This window comes from Acomys russatus, chromosome 29, assembly GCF_903995435.1.
Source record: "Acomys russatus chromosome 29, mAcoRus1.1, whole genome shotgun sequence".
NCBI classification, from domain to species: Eukaryota; Metazoa; Chordata; class Mammalia; order Rodentia; family Muridae; genus Acomys; species Acomys russatus.
The window spans coordinates 30,415,360-30,430,815 of NC_067165.1; the positions used below are offsets into that span (position 1 = coordinate 30,415,360).

At 41.1% G+C, this 15,456-nt stretch overlaps 1 protein-coding gene across 3 annotated transcripts in view; it reads left to right on the forward strand.

The window, feature by feature from the left end:
* Window positions 1–15,456, forward strand: part of Hnrnpr (heterogeneous nuclear ribonucleoprotein R) — a 30,866-nt gene continuing 15,410 nt past the window's right edge. Inside the window, exons 1-6 of one of the 3 annotated variants that reach the window (XM_051172091.1) lie at window positions 1–113; window positions 3,296–3,461; window positions 5,645–5,763; window positions 6,598–6,705; window positions 9,849–9,962; window positions 14,082–14,258. In XM_051172091.1, coding sequence (XP_051028048.1) covers window positions 3,305–3,461; window positions 5,645–5,763; window positions 6,598–6,705; window positions 9,849–9,962; window positions 14,082–14,258 — 675 coding nt within the window. In that variant the 5' untranslated portion in view covers window positions 1–113; window positions 3,296–3,304. Of the gene's footprint in view, window positions 114–690; window positions 800–3,292; window positions 3,462–5,644; window positions 5,764–6,597; window positions 6,706–9,848; window positions 9,963–14,081; window positions 14,259–15,456 lie in introns of those variants that run through there. The other 2 variants (XM_051172090.1, XM_051172092.1) reach the window with 2 other exon arrangements.

The following is a 15,456-nucleotide window of genomic DNA, read 5'->3' on the forward strand; positions in this document are numbered from 1 at the left end:
GTCTCTGTCCATGAGGGGGGGGAGGGGGTGGCGCGCGCGCCATTTCTAGTCGTTTTCAAAGCGCCTCGCGCCGATTCTCACGGGCCAGGCCGCCGGCCCCAAGCTCTGCCCTGGTGAGTCTCGCGCTGGCCCGTGGGGGGTGGGGAGCGCGGGGAAGACCCGGGAGTCCCGGTCTGACCGGACTCGGCCGGGGCCCCAGGCTCCGGGCGTCCTGGCCTGCAGTTTGGGTCTTTGCTCCGAGGCCCGAGGGTGGGGGTGGGGATGGGCCGGGGGCGGCTTCTGCACGGGCGGGCCGCGCAGCCGTGGGCCTGAGTCCCGCCGCGGGCGCCTCCTCTCTCTCGTTCAACCTCCGCAGCCCCCTCCGGTGCCCGGTCCCTCGGTCCTCTGTGTCCGCGGCCTGCCGGTCTCACGGTGCTTTTCCCGCCTCCGCCCGCCCGCCGGCCGGGCGAAGGGTTTCAGGCGTTTCCCCTGAACCCCCGGTGCGTCCGCCCCCCCCCCCCCCGGTCTGCGGTCAAGCCTGGCCCACGGCTTTGCGGGCCGCGAGTGGGATGTGTTGATAACCGGGTCGCGCCCGAGGGGGTGGGGTGAGCCGAGGGCGGGGTGTAATTCCTAGGGTGACTTGAGCTGGGAGTAAACTTTTGTGGGAGTCGGTGCCGAGGGCCCGAGGTATGGGGAGCGGGGAGGGGGGGAGTGCTGCCTCCTTGTCCCATTCCCACCCTGCATGCTTGGAGCCGGGATTTGAAGGAAAAAATGACTACTAGAGGCCGTGACACTTGGTTTCGAGCGGCGCCTGAGCTAGGTAATTCTGAGAATGTCATAGGCGCTCCACATTGGAAAGCGCTTTTTTTTTTCTTACATGGTAGTAACCATGTGGCCAGAATTTCACGACGAAAGCCCCAGGGGTTCTTGAAAGGTTCAGTCCTTTCTCGTTATCTGTTTGAGATTTTTCCCCCCCTCCTCCTGCCCTTTAGAAGCAGTGTATATGTGTCAGGGATCGGTCGTAGTGATTAAGGGTTTGACACTCCCGAGCTTTGAGATAACCGTTAGCTTTCGTTGGCTCTTTTAAAGCCCTTCTCTTAACATTTTGGTTTGAGATGTTCGCCAAAAGTCAGGGAGGAGCTAGTACTGACTTCCCAATCTCCCGCGGCCCTTATAAATCTTTTTAAAATGGCTTTGTTTTGTAATTTTTTTTTTTTTTTTTGCAAAAAATGTTTAGATCAAAGGATTCCAGTCACGTTAGTATATTTGCTGCATCCAGAAATATGGTTTGGCTGTGTGGCATTGGGTTGAATTGACATGAGTTTTAAATGGTCTCATAACACAAAAGTCTTTTAAATGAGCACTTTTCGTATTTGGCTTGAAGAGGTTTTTTATTATTTGTTTATTTATTTATTTTTGCCTTGATCTGAAGGTTTTATTTCCTGGAGTCTTATTTTATTTTTTTGTTAACAGTTGACAAAAATCTAGAAATTTCAAAACAGTTTTATTATCAACGATTGTCTTAAATACCTTCAATATCTTTCTTGTGTTTTATACATAACTTGTCATTTTGCTTCGCACATACTTTAAAAAACAGGCCACCTTAACAGATGTTGTTTGACCCTCTCAGTTAATTTGCTTCTCCTGTAACATAGTATTCGCAGGTGCAGTGCTGTGAAGGTCTTGCGATAGGACTTCTGAGTTGTGGTGGTCTTACTGCAGTGTTTGGGAGGGAATGGGAAACCACGGATGCATGTTCACAGAAAGATGTTGGAGTTAGAATGCTTCTCAGGACTAGGTTGTATTCTGTGCTCATCTTACGTGTTAATAGTTTCTTGTGCCAGTTTTGGATATTTTCCATTTTTGCTAGTTCATCCGACAGAGTTCGAGGCTTGCCTGGAGATTTACATTTGAGCACCCAGAGTTTAAGTACAGTCGGCGTCTCTTAGACCTTAGAGGGTGAGGGAGAACTCTGTGATGGTGGGGAGTCATGCAGCTGGTTGCTCAGGCCGTTCTCAGAGTAGCGCTTTTCACAGTTTCCTTTCTCCCGTTGCCTCCCCTCTTGTCTTTCTCCTCTCCTTAACTCCAACTAAGTATTATTGGATTTTCAAACGAACAGTTGTTTTATGGCAGGAAACAGTACCTGGCGCATTTGCGTAATTTGTGTAGTGTTTTTGAGTAATCACGAAGTGATTGGTTATCTTAGGCTCTGGTACTTTTAGGTGACTTGTATTTTCTTCTTTTTGGCTATCTTGAGTTACTTCAAGAAGAGTAGGTATTTTCTTGAGACCCACCTTCATCATGCCTTTATTTTCAATATGTGCCGCAATGACTTTATTGTGCCACTAGTTATCTTCATCACATTATAATTTTACCACAGACACACACTTGAGTTCCCTGACTTTGAGGTAGCATAGACTGGCCTTGTACGCTTTTGTAATTTACTCTTTTCAGGGAATTGGTCCATTTCAGCATTATATACAGGCTGAACATACAAAATGATTTTGGTAGGTTAATCTGAGAAATCTGACCGAAGTTTATGCCAATTAGATAGTGTTTGTGAAGTTTTTTGGAAGTTGTCTATTCAGTAGTTTTTGCAACTTTCTCTCACAAGAAAAATTCAACTCATACTCTGATTTTTTTTTTAACAAGAAGCAATCTCAACTATAGCTCACTTATTTTTATGTAGACTTTAAACAATGGCTTAGCTTTTAAAGTTGGTCATTTTTTCTTTTAAATCTGTGAATGGGAATAGCAAATTAATCTTAGAACAAAGTCAATGTGAAAGCTGTGTCTGTAAAGTGAAGTGGAGAGACCCCGAGCCACCAGCTCAGTGAACTAGATACAACATGGATTTACCTCATACCTGTGTTGTTTCTGAAACAAGGCTAGGAAAAATGAAGAGTTCTTAAACCTTAATTAAGTCATGTGTGGGTGTTCATTCTGTTTTAAACCAAGTTTTAGCAATTCATAAGCTGAAGGGGCTTTAGGATTTTGTGGTGGTTTGTTGATCTGCTCCCCAGAACACAACAGCTGCTTTTGTTACTCAGCAATTGTACCCTGAGTAAATTAAAGCCCTCTTAACCCAGAGTACATGAAGTTGCTTAAGGATCCGATAACTTCCATGTACATTTTCTATAGTTTCACAAGATTCTTATTGAAAATTTAAATCAGATACTCACAAAAAGGCATATAGCTTTCTGGATAGTTGTTATTAGCAGCATGTGTACAAATTAGTTCAGGTAAATCATGCATTGTCCTACAAACTAGTTATTTCTGGCTTAATGTAATATAGCTCCTGAATTTTTTCCAGCAGCATAATAAAATGGCTAATCAGGTGAATGGTAATGCGGTACAGTTAAAAGAAGAGGAAGAGCCAATGGATACTTCCAGTGTAACTCACACAGAACACTACAAGACACTGATAGAGGCAGGCCTCCCACAGAAGGTGGCAGAGAGACTTGATGAAATATTTCAGACAGGTATAATATGCATTTCTTGTTTCTGACTGGTTATGAAAGTGAGGGCAAACCACTCTGAATTTTATAGATTTTTAAGGTTAAATAATGCTTACTGTTTCTGATCTGTGTAGAGCTGAATATGACTTTCCCTTCATTGAGGGCATATTGGGTTTGACTTTATTCCTATTTCATTATTTTGAAGCCTTCTTAGTGTTGAATATGCAGTCTTAGTTGCTTCAGAACAGAACATCAATTTATCTTAGATTTACTGCCAATTAAAATGTATGTTTCAGCATACCAAATTTTGCATTTTCCCCTTAACCTAAATTAGTCATCATTTTGCTTTTACTTTTCTACTTTTAGCCTTTTAAGTGATTGTTAAGTCAGCTTAGGTCTGATTAGGTGGCAAAGTAAGAGGAATAGTTAGACTGTATTGTCTGAAATGATAATATATGTCAGACTCCATGAGAGTTTGTGGCCTGTCTAGTTTCTAATAGACAGAACTTCACATCTCTCAGTAATTTGGAAGTGTTTGGTTTGTAACAGCTGTTTTTGTTTTTGTTTTTTTTCTCCTTAATGTCCCATGGTTAAGTGCTTAAGCAAATTTGAACATCTTAATATGGTTGGTTGTAAGTGGTTTGAAGTTTTAAAGAGGGAGAGAAATATTTACCCTTAGGGAATGGTGTTCGTAAATAAATGTGTCCTCCTTTGGGGCCATAGATGGAAACTTTCTTACTCTGTGTTTGTGTGCCTATCCAGATCAGGAGAGAGAATTGAATTGTTTCTTAGAAATGTCTTAAATATAGTAGACATAGCTGTGCTTTTTTTTTTTCCTTAAAATATTTCAAATCTCACAGCTGAGATTTACTTTTAGACACTAAAATGGCTTATGAAAATGACTCCTGGGTGATGGTCCCATTTGAAAACCAGTCCTCAGGAACTTTCTGTGACATTCTGCCCTAGAGAACTGGCAGTGATCTGTTTAGAGACGCACCCTGTATGTATAGTGTTTTGTTACTACTAAGAGGCTGATGATTTGGGTGTAGGATTGGATTGACAGGATGGATTGATGATTGTCCTGAATTGTGGCTTTGGGTGGTGGTATGAAATATTCAAATAAAGAAACTCTATTACTTAGCCATGTTCATTTTGAGCTTTTAAAACATGACATGGCAACATTTTTAAACAATAATTTGCAAGTGGCATTACTTTATTTTCAGTTTATTTACAGTATAAAATAAAATTCTTTTTGGCTTTACCAAAATACAATCACTTGATGTTAGTTCATATGGACTTGGGGAAGGGGATAGTCATCTGTCAACTAGTTGTATTTTACACTGGACCAATTCTGAAAAGGTTCCTTACGTATTGAGTTATTTTAAACATAGTACATATTCTGTGTGTAGTTAAATAGACTACACTTATAGAATGCAGCACATCTATTTTCTGCATAATTTAAAAATCTGTAACTTTTTTACTGATATTTGAGATTGTCATTATTGACAATGTTGTGAATGCCACAGCTTCTTTTAAGTCTCAGCTTGTTACTTCAGAAGAGCAAAAGACTGACTTAAAATACAACTTTCAGAATTGATTTAGCAAGCTGCACTTGCATTTGTAGAATTTAAAATTAAGCCTTTCCACATTCTGACTGCAGCAAAGTAGATGCTTGGATAGATACATTTTAATTTATTTTTGTGCTTTATAGGGAAAACCTTTGACACTCTTTGGAGTGGAAAAAATTAAGTAAAATTGGTTCACATATTTTCTCCTAACTTCTATAGTAAACAAGTATAACAACCCATAATTCGAATGTTTAGTCTTGGGAAAGACAATATATTCTTACCACTCTAATATAAACCAGAATTCCTTAAGTGAATGAATGATTCATCTGTATGTGCATCAGACTTTCAGAACTTACTGCTGTTTGGGGAGTTGGAAACACTTTAGAACCTTCCCACTAAAGTTATTTTTTTTTACGTTAAAATTCATGTTTATAGTTGTTGACATTTTATCTTTGATTTTTGTATTTGCACTTAACCTTGTTATATATTATTTGTATAGCTATGTATATACATACAGTTAAATGAAAATGCAGTTTGTCAGAGATGTATCGAATATGACAACTCTACTAGACCTTACTGGACAGTTTAGCTTACTCCTTTTATTGCAATAATGTTAACCCTTTTCAATTTAATTTTTAGGGTTGGTAGCTTATGTCGATCTTGATGAGAGAGCAATCGATGCTCTCAGGGAATTCAATGAAGAAGGAGCTCTGTCTGTACTACAGCAGTTCAAGGACAGTGACTTATCTCATGTTCAGGTAAGGTCAGGACTAGCAAATGCATCTGAGCAGCTAATGATCTGTATCTGTTGAACTGCGACAGTACTTTGTTTCCTGTGGGGAAGTGGTCTGTTTTGTTTGTGATTATCTCTCCTATGAAAAAAACTAAAGGGAAAAAAGATCGTCTGTGTCAAAAGAGTTTCAGAAGCATAAGCACAAAGCAAAAGTCTTCGTTTTTATACAGTAAGTTACTTTAAAAACTTTAAAATTCGTGGTTGATTATTGTCACTATTAAGGTTTTATATGTTATAATTGTTTACATTAAAATTTTTTGGGGGGCTATTTATTGATTTTTGTGAGAGAAATTCCTTTAGCCATCTTGGTTTGTTTGTTTTGGTTTTGGTTTTTCGAGACAGGGTTTCTCTATGTAGCCTTGGCTGTCCTGGACTCACTCTGTAGACCAGGCTGGCCTCGAACTCACAGCGATCCGTCTGCCTCTGCCTCCCGAGTGCTGGGATTAAAGGCGTGCGCCACCATGCCCAGCCCTTTAGCCATCTTGGAAAGATAGTTCATATTCAATTAAATATTAACAAATGTAAGACTATTTTTTTCCCCTACAGTTTGGAAGGTAAGCTCCCTGAGGCACTGTCTTAATGCTGTCTGCTTCAGCCTCTGGCACATCAAAGTATTTGCAGAATGAATGGAATGAATAGTATTGTTAAAAGTTGCTCTTGAAGGCTACACAGAGAAACCCTGTGAAAATCAAACAAACAAACAAAAAGTTGGTCTTGAACCATCATTTAAATTTAATTGTGTATTTGACCCTTCAGAGATTCCTGGTAATTCTCCCTTTAAATTGCTTGCATGTTTTAGAACAAAAGTGCATTTTTATGTGGAGTTATGAAGACCTACAGGCAAAGAGAGAAGCAAGGCAGCAAGGTGCAAGAGTCCACAAAAGGGCCCGACGAGGCAAAGATCAAGGTAAAAACATGACTTGGGAGTTACAATATTAGGTGGAAAGCTCTAATTCACTCTTTCTTCATCCTTGGTCTTGTGACAAGGAGGGACATGTATTACTTTATAAGCACTCTTTATATTTTTATTTGTTTCGTGCAGGGTTCCATTAGCAGCTCAAGCTGGCCTGGAACTTAACGTGTAGCTCAGGCTGGTCCCAAACTCATGGTGATCCTGCCTCAGCCGCCTGAGTGCTGATTTGAAAGTTATGAGCCTGGGACTTTTTCTTTTTGGGAAAGAGCTGTTGTATTCTAACCTGCTTTTCTTCCTTTTGAGTTTTCTCTGATCTCAGTGTATTTATAAAATGGTCATGGTTGTGCCTACCTCCTAGAGTTGTATCTACCATCCCCAGTCATTATTATTACTTAGATACACTGCTTTGAAAGGTAAATTAGGCTTTTCCTAAAAGACCTAGTTAAATGGGTAGTTTTGATATTGCAGAGATTACCCCCATCCCCAGCCCTTGGGACCTAACCCACAGCTTCACACTTTGTAAGCATCCTATCCTGAGCTGTCCTCCCAGATTTAAATTGGAACTGTATTGGGAGTTGTTTGCACAGGTGGCTTATGTGTAGATATAACTAACTTTGTAAAGTACCTTTATTCTTTTCTCCTTGTCACTTGTGAAATGAACTAGCCCCATTCTTACACGAATTCCAAACTACTATATAGAGATTCTGTTTGGCTCACTAACCCTAAATTGAGGAAGAAAGACCCCTCAAAGACCCTAAAACCCCAGCTCTTAGGCTTTTGGAGTACCGCACCCCACTGTTTTGCAGAAGGTCTTTCTGTGTATTCCCTCCCGCTCCCATGAGTTTTTTCAAAGGTAGAAAAATGGAAGGTATAAAACATCTATACCTGTGGAATTCCAGGATTAACTAACCTAATAAACATAAGTTGTGGTGTTCTGTTAATTAAAAATATAATGTGCAAAGCTCTTCTCTTTCTTGGTAGTTTACATATTTTGTGTGCCAACAGAAGATCCCCTCTTCCCCCAGGGTTTTTCTATTGCCCTCTATCCTGAACTCTGTAGACCAGGCTGGCCTTGAACTCACAGTGATCAGCCTGTCTCTGCCTCCCAAGTGCTGGGATTAAAGGCGTGCACCACCACGCCCTGCTAACAAAAAATACTCTATAGGCCTTTCATATAAATATTATCTATAGTGCAAGCTCTTTGAGGGCAAGGGCATCTTTTCTATGACTTTGATTAACTAATGTTAATGAGATAGAATGATAATCAAGAAATAATAAGATTTTATTTTCTGAAGTCTGAGTATATTTATTTGTTAGTTGCCAAATTTAGAGTATATACTGTGAGATTGTCTGGTTAGTTTTGGAGTTTGTGTTATGGTAAGAATATAAAACAAGCTGGGCTATGGCACACGCCTTTAATCCCAGCACTCGGGAGGCAGAGGCAGGCACATCACTGTGAGTTTGAGGCCAGCCTGGTCTACAAAGTGAGTCCAGGACAGCCAAGGCTACACAGAGAGACCTTGTCTCAAAAAACAAAAAACAAACAAAAAAAGATACAAACAAATGGAATAGTTAAGGATAGTTGTGACCTGCCATGTATATGCTGGGAAGCAAACCTAGGACTTCTGCAAGAGCAGCAGGTGCTCTTTTATTTCAAAGTCATTTCTCCAGCCATCCCCTTTTACATATTTTACTGTTTTTCATTATGTATATGTGTGGCTGAATGTGGGTTTGTGCACATGACTACAGTGCCCACAGAGTCCAAAAGAGGGTATTGGGCCCCCTGGACCTGTAGATAACAGACAGTTAATAATGAGACATTGCACGCGGTTACTGTTACCTAAAGCAGTGTCCTCTGGAAGAGGAGCAAACTCTTAAATGCTAAGCTATCTATCTCTCTAGCCCCTCATTCTTTTTTCGGGAGGAGGGCAAATTTCTAGACAGGATTTCTCTATGTAGCCTTGGCCATACTAGAACTTGCTCTGTAGACCAGGCTGGTCCCAAACTCAGTGATCCACCTGCCTCTGCCTTCCCAGTGCTGGGACTAAAGACATGTTGCCTCTACTACCTAGTGCCTCTCATTTTTCTTTGGATTTGGTGTCTCTGTAGCCCACACAGCCTAAGCGGACCTCAGACTCCCTGTATATCTGTGACTGGCTCTGAACTCTGAATTGCCCTGCCCCATCCTGGAGTGCTGGGATTATAGGGGATTATAAAATGCTTTGTTGTTTTAAGACAGGATTTCATGTAGCACAGGCTATCTATTTAGCTGAGGTTAGCCTTAAACTTTGGATCTCCTGCCTTTGCCTTGCTTATGCCAGGGTTTAAGGCATGCACTACCATACCTGGTTTTTTGTTTTTCCTGTTTTGTTTTTGTTTCTTTTTTTGTTTCTCTGTGTAGTCCTGGCTGTCCTGAAACTCACTCACTTTGTAGACAAGGCTGGCTTCAAACTCAAAGATCTTTCCTGAGTATTGGGATTAAAGACATTCACCACTACCACCTGGCCCCTTCTTTGGTTTTTATGTGTTGCTGGGGATATTATCTAGGGCCTCATCCATGCTAGACAAATACTTTTATCAACTGAGCTATAATTCCAGCTGTTCCCTTTTTTTTTTTTTTTTTTTTGGTTTGTTTTTCAAGACAGGGTTTCTCTGTGTAGCCTTCTCCCTGTTTTTTAATGCTTTATTTTATTTATTGTTTATACAGTGTTCTGCCTGCCTGCATATACGCCTGCAGGCCACAATAGGGCACCGGATCTGATTATAGATGGTTGTGAGCCAGCATGTGGTTGCTGGGAATTGAACTCAGGACCTTTGGAAGAGTAGCTAGTGTTCTTAACCTCTGAGCCATCTCTCCAGCCCCCTAAATCTGACCATAAAATACATTCCATAAGATGTTACAATATCAGCTGGTGTGGTGCTGCACACTTGTAATCCCAGCACTTGGGGAGGCAAAGGCAGGTGGATCTCTCTGAATTCATGGCCAGCCTGGTCTACAAAGTGAGTCCAGGATAGCCAAGGCAGAAACACTGTCTCAAAAAAGAAAAGAAAAAAATTATAGTATCTTTTAGAAAAGGTTAATGCACTGATTTATGTGTGTATTTATATTTTCAAGTATAACGTGTAATTATCTTTAGGCTTTGCTTGAGAGGACTGGTTACACTCTGGATGTAACTACAGGGCAGAGGAAGTATGGCGGCCCTCCACCAGATAGTGTGTACTCAGGTGTGCAGCCTGGAATTGGAACAGAGGTGAGTGTTCTTATCCCTTAGCCAAAAATCTAATAATTTTATCTAGTGTATGATGTGGGTAAAATACTTGCTTCCTTTCAAAATGTGGTTATTTTTATATTGATGATATCTGTGTATTTGGTGTTATTATTAGCAGGGATAACTAACCTTGGTATACATAGTGTGTGTGTGTGTGTGTGTGTGTGTGTGTGTGTGTGTGTGTGTGTGCGCGCGCGCGCGCGCGCGCAGCCTTGGCTGTCCTGGACTACTTTGTAGACTAGACCAGGCTGGTCTTGAACTCATATTTATCTTCTGCCTCCTTAGTGCTGGGATTAAAGTAGTGCATCACCATGCCTGGCTAGAGTTTTTAGAGACAGGGTTTCTCTTGTGTTATCTTGGCTGTTCTAGATTCACTTTGTAGATCAGGGTGCCCTGAAACTCAGAGATCTACCTGCCTCTGGGATTACAGGTGTGGGCAGGGTTTATCTGAAATACCTTTTAATGGAGCTTACTGCTAAAGGGAGAAGCAGTTGTTTCTTTCTTTTTTGTTTTTTTGGTTTTTTTTGTTTTTGGGGGGTGGTTTTGTTTGTTTTTGTTTTTTGGTTTTTTTTTTTTTTTTTTTGGTTTTTTGGTTTTTTGAGACAGGGTTTCTCTGTGTAGCCTTGGCCATCCTGGATTCACTTTGTAGACCAGGCTGGCCTCGAACTCACAGCGATCCGCCTGCCTCTGCCTCCCGAGTGCTGGGATTAAAGGCGTGTGCCACCACGCCCGGCTTTGTTTTTTGTTTTTTGTTATTGTTGTTTTTTCAAGACATGGTTTTTCTCTGTAACCTCGGCTGTCCTAGACCTGCTTTGTCGACCAGACTGGCCTCAAACTCAAAGCAATCTGCCTGCCTCTGACTCGTGAGTGCTGGGATTAAAGGCCATGCCTGGCCTTTTGTTTTTTGGTTGGTTGGTTCTGTTTTTTTTTTTTTTAAGACAGGGTTTCTCTGTGTAGCCCTGGCTGTCTTAGACTCCCTTGGTGTAGACCAGGCTGGCTTTGCTGCCTCTGCTTCCCAAGTGCTAGGGCTAAAAGTGTGTGACACCATGTGCTGTAGTATCAGTACTTTTTCTTTCTTTTTTTGTATCAGTACTTTTTAAGCTGTGTTTGGCATTACTCTCTGCTGTCTCTCAGCACATAAAATGTTCTTAGAAGTTAATCAAATACATTATGAATGGGAGGGAATTTCATAAGGGAAAGTGAAGGTGTGGAATCAGAGAAAGAGTTGAGTACATTGGTTCATACTCCGAGAAGTGGCGCTTAGGTTTTTGTGAAAGTTTCTCTCTGGCTTTTGGCCTCCCCACCCCCACCCCCCAAGACAGAGTTTCTCTGTGCATTCCTGGCCATCAGGAAGTCTCTGTAGGCCAGGTTGGCCTTGAGTTCAGAGGTCTGTCTGCTCTTGCCTCCACTTGGCATGCCTTTGGTTTGTTTGAGGTTTTGTTTTGTTTTTTTTTTTCCTCTTTCTTTTTAGACAGGGTGTAACTCAGGCTGTGCTAGATCTAGTTAACTTACCATCTCCTTGCTCATATTGCTGGGGTGACAAGTTTGTTCCACGTCAGGTTTTTGCAGTGCTGAGGACCCAACACAGAGTTCCTGTGTCCTAGGCAAGCACCCTGCTCATTGCATCTTTCCCACATCTGCAGCCCTAGTCCCCCCCTTGCTGTTATTGTAGCGTTCTTGGTTCTTTTTAATGGAGAAACTAGGTGACAAAAAGTAGCCAGTTGTAGCAGTGGCTTTTTCTGATTTTATGTTTCCATTGTCTATATTTAGTACTTAGCATAATGCCAGGAACACAGTGCACAGTATTTGATGAAAGATTAAAAAAACAAAAGAAAAGAGAAATTGTGGACTTTTCATAACAAACTTAAACTAGATTGAATGGCACAGGGGTGGGCTTGTTTGCTGAGATGGGATTTCATTTGCAGTGTGTGTGTAATGTAGGAGGTATGGGTATGGGTATGTGAAGGGTTGGAGGTCAAGATTGTTTTTGGGAGCTTGTTCCTTATACTGTGAGTTCTGGGTCCTGAACTCATCATTAGCTTATGTGACGAGTGCTTTAATCCTCTGAGGCATTTTGCTGGCTCTCATATAGTCCACTCTGGACACGAACTTGCTGTATAAGCCTCTCACATGCTGGGATTACAGGCATGTGCTGCCTTCCTATGATTGTAGGAGTCTCTTAAACAGCATGATGGGAGTGAGGATTGTAAGGCTAAATTCTTAGATAGTTATAGTGTGTGCTCATTATTTGTTGAGTATTTTTGTTATACATTAGAGTTAAATGTTTAGGTTGTTTATTAGAGTGACAAGAAAATAAAAAATGTACTCAGGCCTATTTAAATACTTCTAAAGGAAACAGTGGTGTCTTTAGACTATACATTGTGTGCTCATGAGAGCTAAAACTTGCTTTTCAAATGACCAAAAGCAAAGATCATAATTTTTTTGTTTGTAAGTGGATAAGCAAAGATGACTGTAGTTTGCATTATTTTAAGGGAAAAAAAAATGTTCATTTGTAAGTGTCTAGTGTGTAGGTATGTGTGTAGAAATTGTAGGACAACTTTGTGGAATGGTTTGTCGTCCCCCCCCCCCCCCCTTTTGTGGGTTTGAGGATTGAACTTAGGTCACCAGGTTTGTGGAAAAGCGTCTTTACTTGCTATCTCATTGGCCCCAGTATCAATTTTAAGGCGTGTGTGTTGCCGCCTCTTCTTTCCTCAGAGTTTCTTTGTGTAGCCTTGTGTAGCCCTGCCTGTCCTAGACTCACTTTGTAGACTAGGCCGGCCTCACTCACAGAGATCTGCCTGCCTCTGCCTCCTGAGTGCTGGGATTAAAGGGGTGCGCCACCACGCCCAACTTTTTTTTGGCTTTTTTTTTTTTAGATTTATTTATTTATTATGTATACAGTGTTGTATCTGCATGCACACCTGCAGGCCAGAAGAGAGCATCAGATCACATTATAGATGGTTGTGGGCCACCATGTGGCTGCTGGGAATTGAACTCAGGACCTCTGGAGGAGCAGATAGTGCTCTTAACTGCTGAGCCATCTCTCCAGCCCCTAGACTCTAACTCTTTGTTGATGGCCTCAAGATCGTTTTATGTTTTGTTTTTGAGACAGAGTAATACTATGTGTTCTTGGCAGAGCTGGAACTACCTGTGTAGATCAGGCTGGCCTTGAACTCAGAGATCCGCCTCCCCCTGCCTCTCAAGTGCCTGCATAATCTCACCTACCTGACTTATCAGAAGTTAGGGTTCACATTTAATCTAAATAAACTGCCAGATTAAAATTGTCTTCATTTGGGGACTGGAGAGATGGCTCAGAGGTTAAGAGCACTGGCTGCTCTTCTAAAGATCCTGAGTTCAATTCCCAGCAACCACATGGTAGCTCATAACCATCTATAATTAAATCTGGTGTCCTCATCTGGTGTGTAGCATACATGGACACAGAATACCATATAAATAATAAATAAATAAATCTTTTAAAAAATTGTCCTCATGAGAGTGGTATGGAAGAATGGGGAGATAGAAGGACCCAGAGGGTCCAGGAATCCTACAAGAAGACTATCAAGGCTGGCGTATCTGGACCCAGGGGGGGCCTACACAAACTACTGTTCCAATCAAGGCTAATGCATGCAGTAAACCTAGACCCCTCTATTCAGATCTAGCCAGCGGACAGCACATTTTCCACAGTTGTGTGAAGAGCAGTGCTACCTCTGACATAAACTCTGGTGCCCCCTATTTGACCACTTCCCCTTGGTGAGGAGGCCTGGTGGCACTCAGAGGAAGGAGAAACAGGCTATCCGCATAAGACCTAATAGGCTGTGATCATATAGTGGGGAAAGAGGTCCCCCTTCTGTCACAGGCTAGGGGAGGGAAATAAGGTAAAAGAGGGAAGGAGCGGGGAACGGGAAGATACAAGTGAGGAGATAACAATCGAGATGTAATCTGAGTAAATTATTTAAAAAATTAAAAGAAAAAAGAAAAAAATTGTCTTCATTTTACCTTAAGTATCTTATGCCTTTATCCCCTAACAAGAGGCAGGAAGTCTGACTCCGGCTCTAAAATGAAATGCTTACGTTGGATTTTAACAAGGAAGTTTTATTTCAGGTCTTTGTAGGTAAAATCCCAAGAGACTTGTATGAGGATGAGTTGGTGCCCCTTTTTGAGAAGGCTGGTCCTATCTGGGATCTACGCCTCATGATGGATCCACTCTCTGGTCAGAACAGAGGATATGCGTTTATCACCTTCTGTGGAAAGGAGGCTGCCCAGGAAGCAGTTAAACTGGTATGTGATAAATACCCATTGTTCAAGAACTTACCATTTGAGAGAATAAACTTCAGTTCAAAAACATTTGCAGTTAACTTTGTTTCATTTTCTTTAGTCATTGTTTTTAATACCTTTATAGTAACTGAGTTGGTATGTAACCTTTGCTTTATTTTTTTTCTGATTATAATTCTAAGTGAACTGATTGGTTAGGACACACACAAAAAAACCTCAGTTTTTTATTTAGTATCAAACAAATGCAGGTTTTTTTCTTTTAATAAGGTTACTTATTGCTGTCCAGTTTTTGGATTGGTAGTAAATACAATGCAGGCTGAAATGAAGGTAACTGGAAGACAGGACTTTTTTAGGACTTGGTTTAGGAAATAGTGTGAATTTGTTTTATTTTTGCCACAATCTAACTGTAGAATTAAAAAATTGTATTCTAATCTAGGCAGTGGTGTTGTACGACCTTCATCCCAGGACTTGGGAGGCAGAGGCAGCCTGGTCTACAAAGCAAGTCCAGGACAGTCAAGGCTGTTACACAGAGAAACTCTGTCTCAAAAAACCCAAAAAAAAAAAAAAAAAAAAAAATTTTTTTTTTTTTTTTAATATTTTAAACCTCTCAGCCAGGCAGTGGTGGCACACGCCTTTAAACCCAGCCCTTGGGAGGCAGAGGCAGACAGATAACTGTGAGTTCGAGGCCAGCCTGGTCTACAAAGCGAGTCCAGGACAGCCAAGGCTAATAATACAGAGAGACCCTGTCTCGAAAAGGGGAAAACAAAACAAAAACAAAAAAAACCTCACTCCTTTTTTGCTATGTAATAGTTTTCATTTTCTCTAAGGCTTTTTTTTTTTTTTTTTTTTTTTTTTTTTTTTTAACCACCTTGTGCTCGTTAGAGCATCCAGTAAGTCTTGTAGGTGGTCTGTGTTCTCACTGTAGGACGGCGGCTCTCTGTGTCCTAAGGGACTATGCCATTGTTTTTGGCAGATTCTTGGCGGATATGCACTGTGTATGGCAGTTCTTGCCCTTCGCCTTGTAGCACAGCTGTGTCCCTAGTGGCTTTGTTTCATTAGTGAGTTCTGAATTAGTCCTTTCCTAGTCCATGCTTCATTTTTTTCTGATGGATTTTTCTTTTCAAACTTGTTTCTTCAATATTAGGAAAGTTTCAAGGCTTTATTTTCTCATTTTTGACAGTGTATGGATGACTTTTTAAATCAT